Genomic DNA, 19,432 nt, shown 5'->3' on the forward strand with positions numbered 1-19,432 from the left:
TTCGATTTAATCCATTTCTGCCTTCTGTAATTTTCAGACTACCTTTTAAATATCTATTCTTCTTAACCTTGCAAGTAAGCCAGTCTGAAAGAGGTACAGGCTTACTAGGATTTATTTTTTTCCTCAGAAGAACGTTGACATCTGTTTTCGGTTACTGCACGCAAACTAGAATGTATTAATATATGTTTAAGCACCGCGTCCCCCCTCCCCCCGCCCCCCACACAGCGGAGGCGGCAGCGGCAGCCGTTGCCGCGCGCGGGAGTTGCTATGGAGACGGGGCGCGGCTTCTCGCGCGGGCGTCGCTTCTCGCGACAGCCCCCAACGGCTCTTAGCAACGGCGCGAGGGCGCGTCAGCAACGGCCATGGAGGAGGCGGCCGGAACCGAGGCGTCCTTCTGCCTGCAGAGTATCCTCCTCCCGCCGCCTGCTCTTCCTCTTCCTCGTGCGGGGCGGGGGGCGGCGGTTGAGCTTCGCCTCTAGGGACCCGGCTGCCCCCCCCTTCTCCCCCCCCCTTAAGGGGGCGAGCGGCACCGGCTGGCCCATCTCTTGTGTGCTGCTGCCTTGTCCCCGTCTCGGCGGGGTGTGTGTGAGGATGGTGGTGGTGGGTGTTCTCCAGGAGCCAGGCATCCCCGCGGGAGGACCTCGGATTGCAAAAACTGAGGGAGCCGCGGTTTAAATGAAGCAAAAACTTTTCATCTGCCTTCCCTCCCCCTCTGCCCCCAGCGTTGTTGCTGCTTTTTATGAGGTTTTGCCCCTGGAGGCTGCCCGTACGCAGGTGTGGTTTCTGCCTAGCAGCAGTGGGATTAGCTAGCGTCTTCCTTGCTTGTGATATGTTCGTTTTCACGGTGGATGTGAAGAATCTCTAACTTAATGATAACCACGATTGTTTTATCCCCTCCTAGGAGGGAATGCCTAAACAAGAGCCAGCACCTGGAAATGAAGGTTTCTTGCTTCTTCTATACTAGTTGTTGATCAGTAAAAGGAATGTATCTAATAAGGAATGACAATACTTCATGGAGAGGATTTACAGACTCAATATGTTGCTTGAAAAGACAATCATTTTGTTTTCTGAGTGCCTGCAACACAGAGTGATGGGCTAGATGGCCATGTTTCCAATTAGTGCTGTGAATGGTCAAGTTAGGAAGTTCGTAATACAGTAGTCTGGAAGTTGTATTTGCTATGGCTTTTAGAGGGAAAAATCATTTTGAATTCTTTTCAGAATTGAGTTAAAGCAAACTGTATGTGTCTTTTAAACATGTAACTTCTGGTAGGGTCGGAAGCCCCAATTTTTAGTGTTGTCACGAAGTCAGTCTGACTTTGTGTCTTTGTTAGCTATCTTTGTTAGCTTTGAGCTGCCAAATCGAGAAAATCTTACAGCTTTGTTGTAGAGGCTAAATAATTGGAGTGAATTAAGTGTGAAAGCTTACCCCACCTGAGTTTTCTCATTTTACTAGAATTAGAATGTAACCAATGGAAAGACAATATAAAAAGTTGAAGGTTGGCGTTTAGTGCAAGCTTGTGTCTCAGTTTCAGCTGCCTTGAAACTGCACAGCTGTTTTCATGCTATGCAGTCTGCTTGAAAGTACTGTGTCAGCACATGCATTTTAAAAAAGAAAAGATAATGTAATAGTTTAAAACATAATTCCTCTGTTGTATTGTGCATCTGGGTATGATTTTTTGGGGGGGGGAAATCAGATTTCTTAAAGATTTAGTCTGCAAGCATAGTGCTTACAATGACACATTAGTTTAGACCATAGTGGATCACAAGAATGGTTAGGTCAGTAGAAATTTCAGGAAAAAGAGCACCAGAAAGCACTGTACTCATCAACAGTGCACTGCAGGTAGGTGTGACTTTTCTGTCTGCACTGAAAGATTTGATAAATGTGGTAAAGAATTGTCAAGATAGGAAAAAAAAAAGAATGATTTGTAGTCTGTGCAAGAGAGCTTTGGGGAGGAAAAAGTCCAATTAAATCAGTTAACTTGGAGTGAAAAAATTGCTGGGTGCAGGGTTTTATTTAAATATCCTTTATTTAAATTCATTAAGTTGATAAATACTGTACTATACAGTAATTAAGAGATTAAGGCTTGCAGATAAGTATACAGCTATTTAGTTCACACCTGCAATTACTACAAATATAGAGAGATTGTCCCCCACTTCACAGAAAAACATTGCACCCAAGTGTTTACACTATGCAAATAAAATGATGCTTTTTAAAGTTGCATTTTTCTTTAAAGTGAGAGTGCATAGTCAGCTAAATAGTGCTATGATGTCTTAATCTAAATACAAGAAGGGGTTTTTCAGTGTTAGCCTAAGCAGATATTACTGTATCTCTTTTTAGCTTTTACTCCTTGCTACTGTTTTCCCTCTAGCTTTTTAGAACAATACTTATCTTTGCTTCTGCTTTGCTTTTTCTTAGGTTACTAGCAGTTCAGATGAACTTTTCTCCCTCCCAGCTGAAGGAACAAAGTCTAGGAATTAACTTTTCATTAGGATGTGGGAGACCCTGATGTGAGGACCCCAATATTTCTGTTGTACTGGGGAGCAGGCAGATAGCCAAACAATAGCCTCATGCCAAAGTTCCTGGCCATTATAAGTTTGATGGGTCAGCTCTTGAAAGTCATGGCTAAACAGGAATTTTTATCTCTGTTCTCTTGGCTCCCCTTAGCGGACCTACTTGTGGTCATGGTGTACTATGCTGGGAAGGTATATGTTTTCTGAACTGCACCTTTCTATGCCATGTTGTTAAAATCAGAAAAGTTAACTGATATTTATTCTGATGTGATAGAGAGCAGGTCTGATGGTTTTTGGTTTTCATTTTTTCTTAATTGAGAAAAAACTAATTTTTCTGGATATAAATTTCAGTATAGTTTAGACTTCAGAATTAAACATTCCAGAATCAGTCAAGTTAGAAAGTGAAGCTTTTACCGAGAAGTTTGAGAGGCAAAGAGATTGTGACTTGAATTCAAGTTGTGTTCAGTGTTTGCGAGCTGTGATGCAGTAGTTAGGCATGTAAATTTTTGGAGATGTGCATTACAAGCATTTGATTTCATATATTAAGCCTAGATTGGAGATTCCTAAGAAGCATTCATGCAAATCTCAAATTTGTGGATACAATTCTATTGCTGTGCATGTGGTGTAAAAATGCTGTTGGAGGTACACAGATGTGCTCTGACTTGATTACTGAAAATCATGCCTCTGTTCACTCAGTGACTTCCCTCCTCATTTCATTTTGTTTACAAGAGAAAATGACATCTCCAATGTTTATTTGAAAGCTGTCATCTCTGAAAACCAAGCTATGGTTATCTTGTTAGGATATGGTTTTCAACCATTAATTTCAGGGAGTTAAAATTTAACGGATAGTTCTGTTGGTGCTGTGATCTTGAATGCAGATGATACTTATTTGATGTATCTGTATAGTACTGTGAAAACCGTAGCAAAAAAGACTATTTGAAGGAAGCATCCGTATGTAGGGAGCTTGATGTGAAGCTGGAAATAGTGCATCTATTCTACTTCTGTTTCATTTCCTGTTATATAAACAAAATTGATACTTGGGAAGTAATGAATTGCAGCTTTTCTTCAGAAACTGATTTCCAGTTTATTCTCATGGGCTGTTTGTAGGCTAGCTGATTTCCTAGGGGAACAGTTAACAGCACACCTTACTAAAAATGCTCTTATTGTACTTTAAAGGGCTGTGAGATTATTGGATGAGAAGTATTTACTTCGGCTTTATTTTACACTGATATTTGTAATATCAGTGTAATGAGAAGTTGGACTGTAGAGTTTTTGGAGGAACTGTACATAATCACCAATGATTTTTTTGCTTTGTTTTGTTTTGGAAGTTCTCTCTTTTTATAGTAGATGTGTTTTAATTCCTGTTTCAGGGCACTAGCATAATTTTCAGTAAATGATCTTCCAGTGTTCAGTCTGTGAAGTGTTTCATCTCAAGTATTTGTAACAACAAATTCATGTATCTGCATTTGATCCAAAATGCCCCTCTCCGAGAGCACAAAGCTGCTTACAGCTAGAGAAGCGTAAGGACTGTGGAAATCCTAGTGCAGTAAAACTCCTAGGAAGACTGAAGCAAGTGTGAGCAGTATTTAGCCCACTCTTTAGTTTAGATCAATGCTCAACTTCTAACTTTGGCTCTTTTATTATACATACTTTAATGGTCTTTAAATCTGCCATGAAAAGTTTGAATCTGAATTCTGTCTTTAGATGCACAGACCTAGCTTTCATTGAAGTAGTCCACGTTCATCAAAAGGCCGAAGGAAGACTTTAAAATGTGAAGCCTAGCTTCAAAAAGAATAAAGGAGAAAGTGATTGCTACTGATTTGTGTGGTTGTTTTATAATAGATTTTTTTCTAAGTTGCGACACATCAAATGCATCAGCTCTTTCAGACTTAACAAAATCTGCAGAAGTTACTCTAACAGATGACTCTGAAGATGATTATCAGTATGAAGAGGTAATTTATTCAAGTGATAGTCTTAAGTGATGTCTGTGTTACAATATTAATGTTTTGTTTTTCTGTTTTACTGAATCGGTCACAAAAAACATGCTAGCAGGAATGGCCTAAATTTCTTTAGTAAATTGTAATGATGCTGGGAGTATCCTTTTTTTAAAAAAAGCTTGTTGGTTGTTTTTTTTTTCTTGTTTGAAGAGTAAATACTTCTAAAAAGATGCAAGTTATGTTTTAGAATATTTCAGTAACTTGAGGTGCTTAAATATGGTGAAATACTATTTTAATGAGATTCTCAGCAGTAGTATTAGGAGTTGAAACAGGTTATATTCTGAAAGGAGGAACTTTTAAAGTATGTTGATCTGATGATGATCTTTTCCTTTAGATTCCAGCAGATGATGAATTTAGTATTCAGGAAGGTGATGAGGATCTGTCAAAGGCTCTGCAGACTATCCAAGAGCAGGCTGAAGATGCCCAAATTTTAGTAAGAGCTTTATGAAGATTTTTAAGACTTGGTCTTTAAGTGAATTTTGTTTATTGGCTTAAAACTTGAACATCATTGTTCACTGTAATTGTGAAATATTTGGGTGGGAAAGATCTTATTTCTGGTTTTCAGAAGTGTAGGTCACAGTAGCAAAGGTAACTTATTACCTATGTTCCATTGTTTTTTGCCTTTTATGCTATTCTTTTGTTCTTCATTTAATGTGTTTCATGCACAACTAAATATTTCAAATATAGAATACATAGATACACTATTTAAAAATACCAATGAAGTACTTCAGTATTTTAGAGCTTGTTCCTTTAATGGAATAGATGAAATAAGAACGTGGTTCCCTGGCTGAGCAAAGCAACTGCGTATGCCGAAGACTCGCAGGAGCGTTGCTTGAGTACTTTACTGGAAAAGACTAGATACTGAAAATAAAGAATGGGTTGTTGCACTTTATTAGAGTACTAGTGAACTTATTTCACACTTGGTAATAGTTTTTGGTGCTTTTCGTATCTACAATTTGATTTCCAAATAGTCCTCTAATACTTAAGTTGCACAATAGGATGGTTATACTGCTTTTTCCAAAATATGATTTATTTTATTAGCTTATTACAATCTGGAAAAGTGCTTCTCCCTGCTTTGTTTCTAATATCACACTCTTAGACTCATCAGTAAGCCATTCTTATTATTAATCACTTGCTTTTTTCAAAACAGACTAAGTTATGTGCACGGTTCTTAACATCAAAATGAAGTTAAATATGCTGTTTTCTGCTCCGGTGCATGTCAACAGATCAATATTTTGTTATTTTAAACTTTAAATGAAAACTAACAATATTAAAGTCTGTTTTAAAACTGAATATGCATGAGAATTGATGGCAAGCTTTTTAATAAGTTCTTAAAATGGAATATGCTTAATGTTAACCAAGTAATGGAAATATTTAATGTTTAATATTTAATAGGGATAACTGAAGTTACATCTGTAAATTGATATTCAAATAAAAAGTGAAACTAGGGGGAAAATTACTACTATTAATCTTTTGACAGTAACATAGTTAGCTAATCTTCTAAGCTCCGTAATTTTTGGTTTGTTGAACTTTAAGAGTGATATGAGACACTATGCTAGTATCTATCCTTTCTTTAATCAAAATGAAGAGCATGCTACCTTTATTAAAACAGAAGATGTGTCATTAAACTCAAATTTACTTTGATTTTGGTGCTGATATCTGTCTTTGATTTTTGACTCATTATTTAGAGGCTTCCATTTTTTCATGATTTCAAAATTTAAATCATTTTTAGCTTTTTAGAAAGGCATGAGAGAATGTTTTTAACACACTAGCAACACTAGTTGCTTGACAGCTTTCATAAGTATTGTATAGTTTGAAAGGCTCAATGACTAGAATGTTTGATGCTAAATCACTGGAAAAAGTGCTGCGCAAATACTTTTGGTGACTTGAGTAGAAGTACTTTTTTTTTTTTTTTGTGAATTAATACCCTAAAGCTAAACTGAAGCACAGTAGATGGTCTGGCTATCTTTGTGTTAAATAACTGGTACGTGTTTTTTCAATACCAGCCTCTAAGCTTGACTGAATTCTTAAATTATGTAATAACTATATTCTGGAATAGCTACACAAAGTTTCAAGTGATCATTGTGTGTATTTGCTGCTCATAGTAATTTGTTTACCAAATTCTTCACTGAAGATTGCATTTCAGTACTAGATGCAAATAGTTTAAGAAAGGAAATCACATAAGGAAGGAGACTGAGATGCACAGATCCAAGTAAGCATCCAGAAGTATTATCAATTTGTCAAATGCAGATGCTTGGTTTAGAAACTGTGAATACTTATAGTAACCATAGTTTCTTTTACCCTCTTAAAAAAAAAAAAAAAAGCTGAATATAACCAGAAATCTAATAAATTCTTATTTTCAACCGTGCCTTCCAAAGTAATTAGGACTAATTACTAAATCAATAAGAGCAAGCATAAATCAGATGGTGCTGTTCCACATTCTGTGGAAAAATAAAATGAGTGTTTATGAATTAAAGCTACATTTCCAGAGGGGGTATAAGGGTATATTTTCCTTTGTTGTGGAACGAGTGTCCTTTAAGGAATTTGGTAAGGCTCCCTTACCTGAAGATTCCCAGTTCCAGTACAGGTTTTTGAGGGAAATGGGATGGTGGAGATGTGATTTCTAAGCATTCTTTCTCCCAAATGTGGAGGTGAAATGGCAGCTGATAACAGCTGTGCTGGTAAAGACATTCTTTTCATAGCAGTGACTCATTGCCTGCTTTTTTTGTTCCTGTTACCATTTGTCCTGTTCAGTTACAGCTCATGATTTTCTTCCCTGTTACTGCTCTTTTGAGACGTTTTAAAGCAATTCTAAATTATTTTTAAACACAAGCAACAGGATATTTTGCAGGCGAAGAAAAATCTTGAGCTGAGAAGGACCTGAGGAAAACAACATACATTTTTCTTTGACGTTAGTATAATGGACTAAGTTTTCCCCTTCTCCATCAGAACTGCTGCAGTACCTTTGTCATTGCTGTTCAAAATGTGTACAGAAATACACATTAAGAAAAGCCATTAAACAAATTTGATCTCTTTCAGTCAGTCTCAGTAGTAGGTAGCTAAGGTAATATTCATGTGCTTCAAACCCAATGCTAATTGTGCTACAGATGCATATTCTAGTCATATATCTGGGTAGAATGTAAGCAAACTGTTTGCAAGTTACCTTATGATTAGCTATATGTTAAGATCTGAAATGTCTTGTGGGACAATGGGGGAAAATTTTATTGTAAGGATTGGAATACTGCTCATGGGAGATGAATGGATTCTATCATGAGAGTTGAGTTGCGCAGGCAACTTCACAGATTTTGCGAGCAGTTATTTTGTACTTTTACAATGTTAATTATGTGCTTGCTAAGTGAATACTTTGCTTTCCAGTAGAGAGATTTTCATGGTACCGAATAGGTATACTGTAGCCCTTGTCCAGAAACTTTGATCCTTTAAATTAGTGTCTTCATGTGAATTTTGGCTGAAAACCTGGCATTTTCGGCAGTAATCCTGTTTTCTTCTCTACCTATTCATTTTGCATTTAATTTCTTCCATAGTAGATAAAGCAAGCAGAGCAATGGTGAGGACTTTTGGAGGGGGTATTTTTAGTGGACTTTCACACAAGAGTTCTGAAGAATATTTTGGATGGTAGGCTAGCTTTTTATATTCACAACTTCAAGAAAAACAGAAGAAATGAACTGATTTACTTTATTCAAAAAGATAAAGCTATAAAATTTTCCTTTTGGAACCTTTATTTTCTTAATATCCTGAATGACACTCAGAAGTTGGATTACCCTTAGCATATGTTATATGGATTTGATTTATAGTTTTTGATCATATTAAATGTTTGAATCTGCTTTTTTTTTTTTTTAACCCTTTTCCTTTTTAGTTCTTTTTAGGGACTGCTCAGTTTTGTTTTCTAGTTAATATTTTGCTTGGCCTTAATCATTCTTCATTGGACACAATTCTTGAAAATGCTGTGGAACATCATTTACCTTAGGCTTAAGGTCTTACTGATTATTGAGCATATTTGCAGTGATTACACTTAATCTTATGAATTTCTTTCTTTCTTCAGAAAAATATTTAACAGACACTTAACAAAACAAATAGTAAATTTACTTACTTTGACTAAATGGTTAGAATATGCTAAGATAGATTTGTCTCTATAGCTACCGTAGGGTATCTGCATCATGTTTATGAACAGAGTTTCATATTTTCTAAATAGGTAAATATATGAAAAATTACTATTATGCCATTATATGGATATTCGTCTAAGATTAGGTTAAAGAAAGTAGTTGGCCTAATATTTTTTAAGAAGTCTGCAGCAGAGCTGGGAATTTAATTGAGGTTTCCTGAGGCCCTGTTCTGTTAATGTGCCCATTAAACTGCACTCATTTTTCCTTATATTATTTCCTGCTGAAGCTTCAGTTCCTGAAATGGTTATCAGTGCTAGTATCTAGCTAACAAATTCTCTTCTGCATGAATCAAATGTATTTTTATCATATTTCCATTTTTCAAGGAAATTAAGTTGTGTCATTTCTAACAAAAATCGACTTTATGGATGTTTTTGGGAAACTACAGCAACAATATTAGATACTTGCCTTAGAATAAAGAAAGGAGGCACAGAAAGAATGAAGTTGTATGTCTGCAGATGTACTTCGTATGATTCTTGTATTACCACAATTAGCAAATAGACTTGCCTAATGTACAGTATCTCTAGTAATGAAAATATGCTAAATATTACATTGTACTTGGCATTTTGTATTATTCATGTGTTAGATGGCCTTGATCCTTCATGTACAATTCATTCTGTTATATTAAATAGGTTGTTTGGATTAAACATAATGTTTCATGCATTATACAAAATGGCTATGAGGTTTTCCAGTACAGGGAGTGCTGCGTGTTTTTATTTTATCAAGAGAAATGTCTTCATATCCAGGTAACTTATTCGGTCGTATTGGTAGGACTCCAAGTAAGGATGTGAATGACCCACAAATGGAGTTATAAGAAGTCCCTGGCCTGTAAATTCTTTAAGTGGATTGTACAAATAACTTGCAGTTACTGCCTTTAGCGTATCTTGCTGAATCTAACTGTTTTTTTTTTCTGGTTTTCTTAGTATTGAAATTGGGACAAGAAAGTAGGGATGTCTAGAAAGGCTTTCTGATTCTCTTTTCTCTGTTGGAGGGTTTTTGAAAACCAGTGTGTAGCATGCATTAGTGTAAAATCTGAGTTTCTTCCAGTAGTGCACTAAGTGACTTGATTGTTGTCAAGCACATCTCTTGTCCTCTCATCTCCTCACCAGGAGGACAGGCATGTGCACTGTAGTATCTTGTCTTAGAGCCCTGCATTGTAGAGCAAGTGTATCGTAGCATTGTGCCCTATGTGAAGTTTCCTAAATACTGACAATTTCAGTTAGGTAGATCATGTTGCTGTAATCCTTTTGAGGTCTGAATGATTTAGGGCCACCTCTTTAAGTGCCAGGTTGGGGCAGAATCTCTCATCTGGTTACCTTGAAATGCCTTTGAGTGGTAAGTCTCAGAATGAGTCATGTATTTGTTTTACACCTTTCTGTATCTCTGGGAGCCTCTCTGTGAGACCTTAATATCAAGCTATCCACTGAATGGGATTGGGAAAGGAGAAAGTTATGTGCCAACAGTAAAGTCTCTGAAAGGGATTTTTTTTTCTTATTTAGTAATGTGGCTGTGTTTTGTTTTGATTCTGATTTTGCCAACTGTCCTTGACCCATGAGCTGATCTTATCTGAATAGCAGCCTGTCTAGATGGTGCTGGAGTAGCTGAATATGAGGCCTTGGTGCATCATCTGCATTCTGCTGGTGCTTGTAGCAATGTTGTCTGACAGCTTCATTTGGTGGCTGCATATGGATGTAAAGAAGAAAAGGGAGAAACCATCTTCGTGGGATTTCCTAAATTAGAGATCTAATGATGGAGCTGCTGTTCTTTCACTCTGTTGCGTGCATCCTTATAAAAAGAATATAAGTCATTCTATCCTTGCCTTGGACTACTGCATCGTTCATTAAGTGAAGTGGCATTTTCTCATCAGCGGTTTTGAATGTTACTGAAGAATGCAAAAGTATGAGAACTAACATTTTCTCTCTGCTCCTTGTCAGATGATCATCCATGAGTTTAAATAGTTTCAAGTACATATCAGATCATGTCAGATTGAGCATACTTGCTTAAATTGATTGATCTTTGAGTAATTTCGCTATAACTTTCCACAGACCTTGATACATTCTGGACATACTGGATCAGTGATTGCAATTCTGATTGATAAAGACAAGAGAAACATTTAGCTAAGGCTCCACTAGATCTGTGATTTTAGATGATTTCAGAAATAGAAGGTATGATAGCTACATTTCTCTGGTAGATTTAATAACAAATATGAAATTTAAATTTCAGGCGTTGCAGTCGGTTGTGTCATCTGAGAAATCAGTGTCTGAAGTACCTGAAGCAGTGGATGACTTCCTCTGCAATTTCCTGGTCAGACTGGGAATGTCCAGAACCCTTGACTGCTTCCAGACTGAATGGTAAAGTATTTTAAGTGACCATCTTTGAGAATTAGGTAGTAGATGCTCAGGATTCAAATATATGAAGATGTATTTCCACAAATCTCTTTGCAGGAACAGCTCTTAAATATGTAGTGTTTTACCAAACGGATAAATGCATGTTAATAATGAGGATGCAAACTACTGTTTTAAGGCCAGATTTTTCACAAAGCTGAGTCCAAGGAGCCCCTGTATATAGATATTCTTGTGAAAGATCACATAAAATTTCACCTTACTTCAGACATTTAAAAGCCTGAACTGGTTGCTTCAGACTTTCTTTCTCGTCAGTGGAGAGAAAGGTTCATTTTAAGGATGCAACTCATCTGAATTGCTTTAGCAGTTGTCTTTAAGATTAAATTGATTTTTGTCATGTATCTTCTGTTCTCCACTGACTACCAAAGATGACTAGAGATGAGCAGCAATGCAGAAGTTGTCATTTGATCAGATGAGTTTGGTCCAAAATGAGCAGCGTTTCATTTTGGCAGTACTGAGAAAACACGCTTGTCATTTACTTGCTTTCCAAAATGTGGATGCTTGCTTAAGCTGAATATTTTGTGGACTACGGTATTTTCACTTTCCTTGTCTGCATGTTTTTGGACATACATCATAGATGCTTTGAATTTTGAGGTAGAATAGTTGCAATTTTTGGCGCTTGGTAACTTTTGTTGTCGGTCAAAATAATACAGTAAGTCAGTTTGAATTTTTCTTTTAAAAATGTAATTCATACGGTGATCAACAGAGTAAACTCCTGTGCTGTCCCTGTTCTGTTTTTCTGTTTTTATAGATTAAGGAGATTTTGTCGGTGCTTTGCACAGGAGCTTAAAAATGCCCCTTTATCTATATACTCCCACTCTCCTTGTATATGAACTCCTACAAAATTTTATATACTTTTAGTAAAGGTTAAGAATGAACTGCTAGGAGTGCGGTACAGAGCTTGAAGAGAACTGAATTATTAGGGAGCAAAAGGATGGTTCTTGTTGTAAAGTTCTGCCAACATATTTTTGGTTATAAGCTTGATTTGAATACGCCAGTTACTTTGGAAAGGTTCTGAGAAATGGAAGTACCTTTGTACTTGAATTATTCTGTAGCCAGCCTTTAAAAAGGAGCAGTTTGGGGTGAGCTTTGGGAGATTTATTACCAAGTACTTTGAAATTGTGCAACTTCATAATTAGGAAATCTTAAAAGGTAGAAATACCTTTCTTTTTACCCGCAGAAACATGTTTGTACCTTGAAGTCCCTAACCTTTGTTAGGATTCTCCAAAAATTGTTGTCAGCTCTGAGACTCTGGTCTTACTAGTGTCAAACTTACCAATTGGGTGTTGCCTCTCTAATTGATATTAATCAGTTTTTGAAATAGTAACAATGTATCTAAACAGTTTCTTACAGAAGGAGTGCTATAGTTCTATCTTTTTTAAAAAGTTACATGTATAGCATGAAGCTTGAAGAAGGGTTTTATGTGAAAAGATAATGCTGATAAAGACTGATTTAAAAACTGCAACCTTTTCATGAAACTGCAACTTTCTTAGAAGTTGCAGTTTGAATTTCACTGTTGATATGAGTTCGAACAGTTTAACAGAGTAAGAACAGGTCTTATCAGGGTCTATCTCGTAAATCCTTAGTTATACAAGTTTGTCTTCCTACATAAATAATATTTTTAATTTCAGTAGCATTACACTTTTTAGCTCAGCATGCAGGATGTAGTCTTATTGTATTAAGACTTTTCTGCATTAATACCTCATTTTGAAATGTTTCATGTTGATTTGAAATAGATAATTTACAGTATTAATGAGAGAGCAGATTAGTGTACTCAGGTTCTTCATTATGTGTAGGGATGACTCTCGCTCTCGTGCTGTGGTGATCAAGTACTAATGGAATTTAAAATGAGAAATTAATGTAGAGAAAATTTATCAAAAGGCCCTGATTTGATATAATTGTCTATATTAGATCTAAGGGCTGCTTAAATTAGGCCAAATTATGTGCGTTTATTTCAGAGTTTGAGAAAACAGATTCTGTCGAAGTATTTGATCCAACTGTGTAAAAAGTCACGCTTTGATCATGTTTTACTTTAAGCTAGGGCTATTCTTTTTCTGTTATAATGAATAATTTTATTACAGTTACTGTGATTTTTTTCAATTAAATAGTTTCCTTTGCACATAGAATTATTTTTCTTTAAGGAATTTAAAATAAAAGTATTTTTAGAATATCTATTCTGCCATTAAACTTTCTGTTCCTTTGATGTACAAGGGCTTTAGGGTTTTTGTCACTTAAAGATATTGGTTTGACAGCTCTGGAGTATGATGTGCAAGGGCTGATCAGCTGTAAATTCAGTATCTGCCAGTCCCCATAATCCCTAAGAGTTTACTGCTGCTAGCAGCATGTTGCCAGTTGGATGAGCGGATGAATCATTTGCTGTTGACACATATGCATGGAGTTGCCACTGTGTTTAGCTAGTAAACTTACTTGACTGGTAATCTCTTACTAAGTGTTCCTGGAGACCTGGCAATGTTACAGTCTGAGTACAAGGAGATGCAGACTCTAGTTACAGAAACATTTTAAAAATCACTTTCTATTTAATGTGTCCTAAAATTATGAATGAGCTTATGTGGCTATGCAGTGTATGTCAGATTTCTGTGTATAACTTGTGTATGCAGCAAAGCTACTAAGTCATCTCCTTGCACAGAATGTCTTCTCGGAGTGTGGAGGTAATTCCATTATTTAAAAAAAAAAAAAAAAAAAAAAAAAAAAACTTTTTGCAGAAATGAAGAGAATGTGTAGAAGTTTTGACCTTTCATATCACACCTTTGTGAGGTGAGTGGAAACAGTGTGCTTATTTTGGTAGGCCTAAGCTTCCTATGCTATGGGTTGTGCATGAATTTGCAGAGCACTTGAAACTAATAACTGAACACACTTTGTGTAATTCAGGAGCGAGCAAAATGTTTTCTGACATTGTGAGTAATCACTAGTTATTATAAGTTTTCACTTAAATTTAAATTTATGCTTCTGTGTTTATTTAATGGGAAATATGTGAAGATGTCACAGAGGACTGAAATTTGGATGCTTTTTTTGTCTTAATCTAATTCTGCAGAAATCATTGCCTACAGAACAAAGCTCAGCGTAATAATACAAGCTTTCTACTTATATGCCATAATAATAGATTAGAGGAATATGCTACAGTGAAAAGGCAGTTTATTTTCTATGCTTATTTCACTCAGCCTTCTGTTGAAACTAAGAGGTTATCAGCTGAAATGATAATTTCTAGTAAGACTTTCTTGTAAAAGCTAAAATTTGAAATTTTAATCCCTGGATGAGTGTCTGAGTTATCCCTAGACAAAGGATTATCCTGAGCTACATATCACTTAGTTAATTGGAGGGTCACTCTGCAACCTGACTCCTTTATAACTTAGACTTGAAATCAGTATAGTGTATAGTATAATTCCGTGTACGCTGCGGTTTGATCATAAAATTATAGTTGGCCAAATGTTTCTGAAGTTTCTAGATTCTTGGATAACTTTAAATGTTGATTCAAGAATTGTAACACAATTATTCTGAAAGGCTTAGAAAATGTCTGTGTACATGGATCTAGCTAGTTTAGTTTTCATCACAATTCCTTTCTATACCAGAAAGAAGAGAGAATAATAGCTATCCGGCAATTGAGCGAGGTGTGTAGGAGCTCTGAGATTTACAGGACTAATTTGATAAATTATCCTGAGATATCACAATCAATTTTTGTTGTGTGGTTTTCTACTCAAGTTCTACTACATGCATAAAGCCATTCATTTTTAGTTGCATTCTTAGACTAGAGCATGATGGATTTATCAGCATCAGTTGTATTTCATTAAAATTGTCTTTCAAGCTTCTTAGCTCTGCTGGAGGCTAACTTCATCAATTACCCGTATCTGATGCGTCTTTGTACAGAAAGTTGATGGTTTTCATGAAGTGGAGTTGGGGCATTCAAAGGAGAAATTCTTCTGACAAAAGACAAATGTATAGCTTGAAATACATGTAAGAGAAATGTATAGCTTGAAATACATGTAAGAGAAATGTATAGCTTGAAATACATGTAAGAGAAATGTATAGCTTGAAATACATGTAAGAGAAATGTATAGCTTGAAATACATGTAAGAGAAATGTATAGCTTGAAATACATGTAAGAGAAATGTATAGCTTGAAATACATGTAAGAGAAATGTATAGCTTGAAATACATGTAAGAGAAATGTATAGCTTGAAATACATGTAAGAGAAATGTATAGCTTGAAATACATGTAAGAGAAATGTATAGCTTGAAATACATGTAAGAGAAATGTATAGCTTGAAATACATGTAAGAGAAATGTATAGCTTGAAATACATGTAAGAGAAATGTATAGCTTGAAATACATGTAAGAGAAATGTATAGCTTGAAATACATGTAAGAGAAATGTATAGCTTGAAATACATGTAAGAGAAATGTATAGCTTGAAATACATGTAAGAGAAATGTCAGACTAGATTGTTCTTAGTCCTTACCCAAGTCACGCAGGTACAAAAAAGGCAAGAATTTCTTTATGTGCTTGGTTGGATCGCTGCCTCGCATAGTGGCTGCATGGTAAGGGGACAGGCAAAGTTAGCAGAGAGGAGAAATCTTTTTTTATGCTACGGAGTCTGTATAAGCCAGCAGATATGTCTGGGCATGAAAGGGAAAGACAATGCAGTCTGCAGAAGGGGATGGCTTTATGTGAAAGTGAAAACTTGATGCATGACTTATTTTCACCTAGGTGAAAACCCTGAATGTGTCAGCCTTAATGATCTTAACTTGGGTCTTTAGAGTAATGATAGAGAATTATTTTGAATTTCACCTTGTCAACCAAAGAAAATGTTAAACTAAATTGGAAAATATGTAAAGAATTTCTGTGCACTATTCTTTTATCACTTTGTGAAAGTAGAAAAGAAAAAAAGTCCATGTTAAATGTTTTTCACTTCAGTACCATCAATCCCGCTGTTTCTTCCTCAGAATGTTTAAACTGCTGAAATAAAACAAAAAGGGCAATTTCTTGTGCAATATATAGAGCTTAAGGGTATAAGACTTGAAGAATGATATTTAAAATGAGCTACTTTGAGCCCTTTTTAAAAATTCTTCCTCTCTGATACAATCACTTCTTGCTTAATATTTTATTATTAAATGACAAAATATTTGACTAGTGATCATTTCCAATGAAAAATGCCCTTATTTTCAATAAGAATTCTACTAAATCAATGTTTGTAAAACAACTAAGCTCCTCTCTTGATACTAAAAGCCTACTACTACACTGATTTGCTATAGGAAAAGCATGTGATGATAGAATCAGTTTTGCTTTGGATACCTTCAGTTTAATCTTTCAAAATCTCATCACTTTCTGGTGGTGAATGTGAGTGACAACCTAATTTATAGGGATGAACACTCCTAAAGTGTCCACAGCATTCAGAGAAGCAGCTGACTACAAATTCATTTGGCCATAATTGTTTCTAACATTCCATTTAATTTTTTGGAAGATTTCAAATAAGATATTTTCTTTTAACTTCTGAAATACCTTGTCTCTGTGTGTCCTTAGTAGCTTATTCTGCATAACTTTCTGCAGTGTATTTTATTGATCTAGAAATGCTGTGCTTGCTTTCTTCAAGCCTGCTGCTTGTGTCCAAGTGCAGGAGATAACATTTGGTATACCTCTACCTCTAATTACTGCTCTTGTACTTGGAGGAGAAAACCCACAGATTCAATATATATTTTCCTCTGGTAAGGCAAACATTTATATTATTCGTTCTAGTAAGTTCCTACCCAGAGCATCTTCCAGCAGCCCTCAGTATCAGAAGGGGAGAAGATTGTGGACCTGTTCTTCGTGTGAATTATTTACAGTTCCGTTGAACCTGTGCTGCATAGCTACATGGTGCACCACCCCTTTGTCTTCAGTGAATCTGTAAAGTTTGTGCTGGCTGAGGATCTTGCCCTTCTCTTTCAGGATGGAGGCAAATGAAATACATGTTTTGTACATATATGTACTGGATTCTGAAATCACTTCTGCGTGTCTCCTTGCAAAGAGGCCTCTCAAGTCTGTATGTGTAGGCTTGAATCTTGGTGTGTTTTTAAATATGAGATCCTAGTACCTTATTCTCTCCATGAACAAGCAAGATTCTGCAGAAGCATTTATTTTGTGTGAAGATAGTCCCATTTGTCTTATACAAGTTATCTTATTTGATTCCTTTCTAATATTACCTTTCTTTCCTCTTGTGTGGGGGGTACTTTGGTGCATTAGTTGCTCTTTATTGAAATGCATTTAATTTAAGAGATCTAAAATGGGCCAATGCCCGTGTCTTCCGTTGCCCATTAGAGTATTTGTTGTGTAAGTTGATCTGTATGAGAATTTAAAAAAGGCAGCCTTCAGGACAGACTGTAGTATTGCAGGGATTGGTAAAATAATTTGGAAAATATTGGTAAATAGAATTGAGGAGAGGGCAACATCAGTAAACAGCTGTTTTGTTAATTGCTTGGATTATAAAAAATTATTTGAAATGTATTTCCCTTTACAAAAGGAACAAAGAATTTTCCGTAAGTGAGCTCTGAATTCCATGTTCAGGGTAGCTCGTAGGATCATTCATCTGGGTGATCCACAGCTTTCTTAAACTCATTAAAAAAAAAAAAGCATATATTTGGATAAATATAAAGGACTGTGTGTGTGTAAATATGTATATGAAGTTTAAAATGTTGTTTGGAAATTAATATGTTTTAAGTTATTTGGAAGAAAGGAAGGAAAAGCAATTTAATTTCAAGTTGTTATACATGATATGTCACTTGACTGTTAGAAACAGTAAGAATATATTTTAGAATGAAAAGGATAAAATGGAGCACTGCAGTGGGAGGTTGCTACAGCTAATTGTTAATGATCATAAAAAGGGGTAATTGCCTTGTTGTAAATATATTTGTGATACTAATTAATGTAAATGTTGGCACGGGGAGGGGAAACATCAGTGAATTGAGAAATAGGGAACATGGCATAAAATCTCTCCATTTATTTTGTGCTAGGTATGAGCTGATACAGAGAGGCATGTTCACAGCCAAAGATATTGGATTGGTTCCAACTGTGTATACTCACAATCAGCAACTGGAGACTGAGAACATGCGTTTGAAGAAGGATTTGGAAAACTATAAGCTTGCTGCTAAGTATGTTGTTTGGTGTTAATGAAACTTTTATATACAGTAGTAAATGCCTGAATAAAGTAAACACAAGTACTTAAGGAAAATAATTCATTCCTTTTCTGTATGCTGACTATGCATATTTCTTACTTGTGGGTGTTACATGTATGTTTTTATTTCTGGGTGGGTACTATTCATTTTAAAGCTCAGTTTTTCTCTGAGCGCTATTAGAAACCTAAGGCTGTATTTCTTTTCCTTGTATTTACTGGGCTATAGAAGATGGTTTTCAAGATCCAGCCATCACAACAAATTACTAAAAAGAATCATGAGAATATAGTACATGGAAGTGGAAAAATTTATTATATGCATTTGTATTAAAATACCATACTATAGATTACAGCTACCGGAAGACATCAGCATGCATAGGAAGAAAATCACTCAAATTATTCTGCATTTCTTTAAAATGCAAATAACCTATTTTTCCAGGCCCTAATGTTCAATAGTATGTGAATGTAAATCAGCATTATTGACTGTAGTTGTGTTCATTGCAGTAGCTGATTTTTACAAGAGTCAGTTATACTACAGGTATTGGAGTTGGGATGTTTAGCCTATATAATGGAGAGATGCTATAATGAACTAATATAATGTTAGTCTTTTCTGAGGGATGGTACATCTGCATGTATATTCATTCAGAATTTGCCCTAAGACCTAATAATGAGCTCACTGTGATTTTTGTGAGGGCATAGTTTTAAAATATGGACCTGTATAGAAAAAAGTTAACTCCAACTCTGATTTTCCTTAAGATTGCTCAAGCTACTAATTATTGTTTAGGTTTCATTTAGGATGTTCCTCTCTGTGAAAACTGAATATTTACTCTGATCTTAAGTAATCATGGTTGGTATGCGGAATATCTCAGGTAATAACTATAATTGAATTAATTTTAATTAATTAAAATGTAAATTAACACTTTAATATTTATGCAGGCAGCTTTAATAGCCAATTCTGTACAATCTAAAAATATTATTAAACTCAGTATACTTTGAGATGGGCCATATATAAAGCATTCTTTTGTTTTCTGGTGTACTTCTGGACAATGGATGTCTCCCTCCCTACAAGGAGAGCGTTGTATAGGAGATATAGGAGGATTCTACGTGATACAAATTAGAAGTGGGTGGATTCTTTTTTGGCCATTCGCTGTTAGATATTGCACTTAACTCGGCATGTGCCTTATTCA

General features: G+C 35.6%; 1 protein-coding gene across 1 annotated transcript in view; it reads left to right on the top strand.

The window, feature by feature from the left end:
* Window positions 1-362: 362 nt before the first annotated feature.
* Window positions 363-19,432, top strand: part of SPAG16 (sperm associated antigen 16) — a 270,139-nt gene continuing 251,069 nt past the window's right edge. Inside the window, exons 1-5 of the mRNA XM_062579355.1 lie at window positions 363-405; window positions 4,417-4,463; window positions 4,843-4,941; window positions 10,910-11,037; window positions 18,088-18,225. Coding sequence (XP_062435339.1) covers window positions 363-405; window positions 4,417-4,463; window positions 4,843-4,941; window positions 10,910-11,037; window positions 18,088-18,225 — 455 coding nt within the window. The remainder of the gene's footprint in view (window positions 406-4,416; window positions 4,464-4,842; window positions 4,942-10,909; window positions 11,038-18,087; window positions 18,226-19,432) is intronic.

Source organism: Rhea pennata, chromosome 6 (genome assembly GCF_028389875.1).
Source record: "Rhea pennata isolate bPtePen1 chromosome 6, bPtePen1.pri, whole genome shotgun sequence".
In the NCBI taxonomy this organism is placed as follows: domain Eukaryota; kingdom Metazoa; phylum Chordata; class Aves; order Rheiformes; family Rheidae; genus Rhea; species Rhea pennata.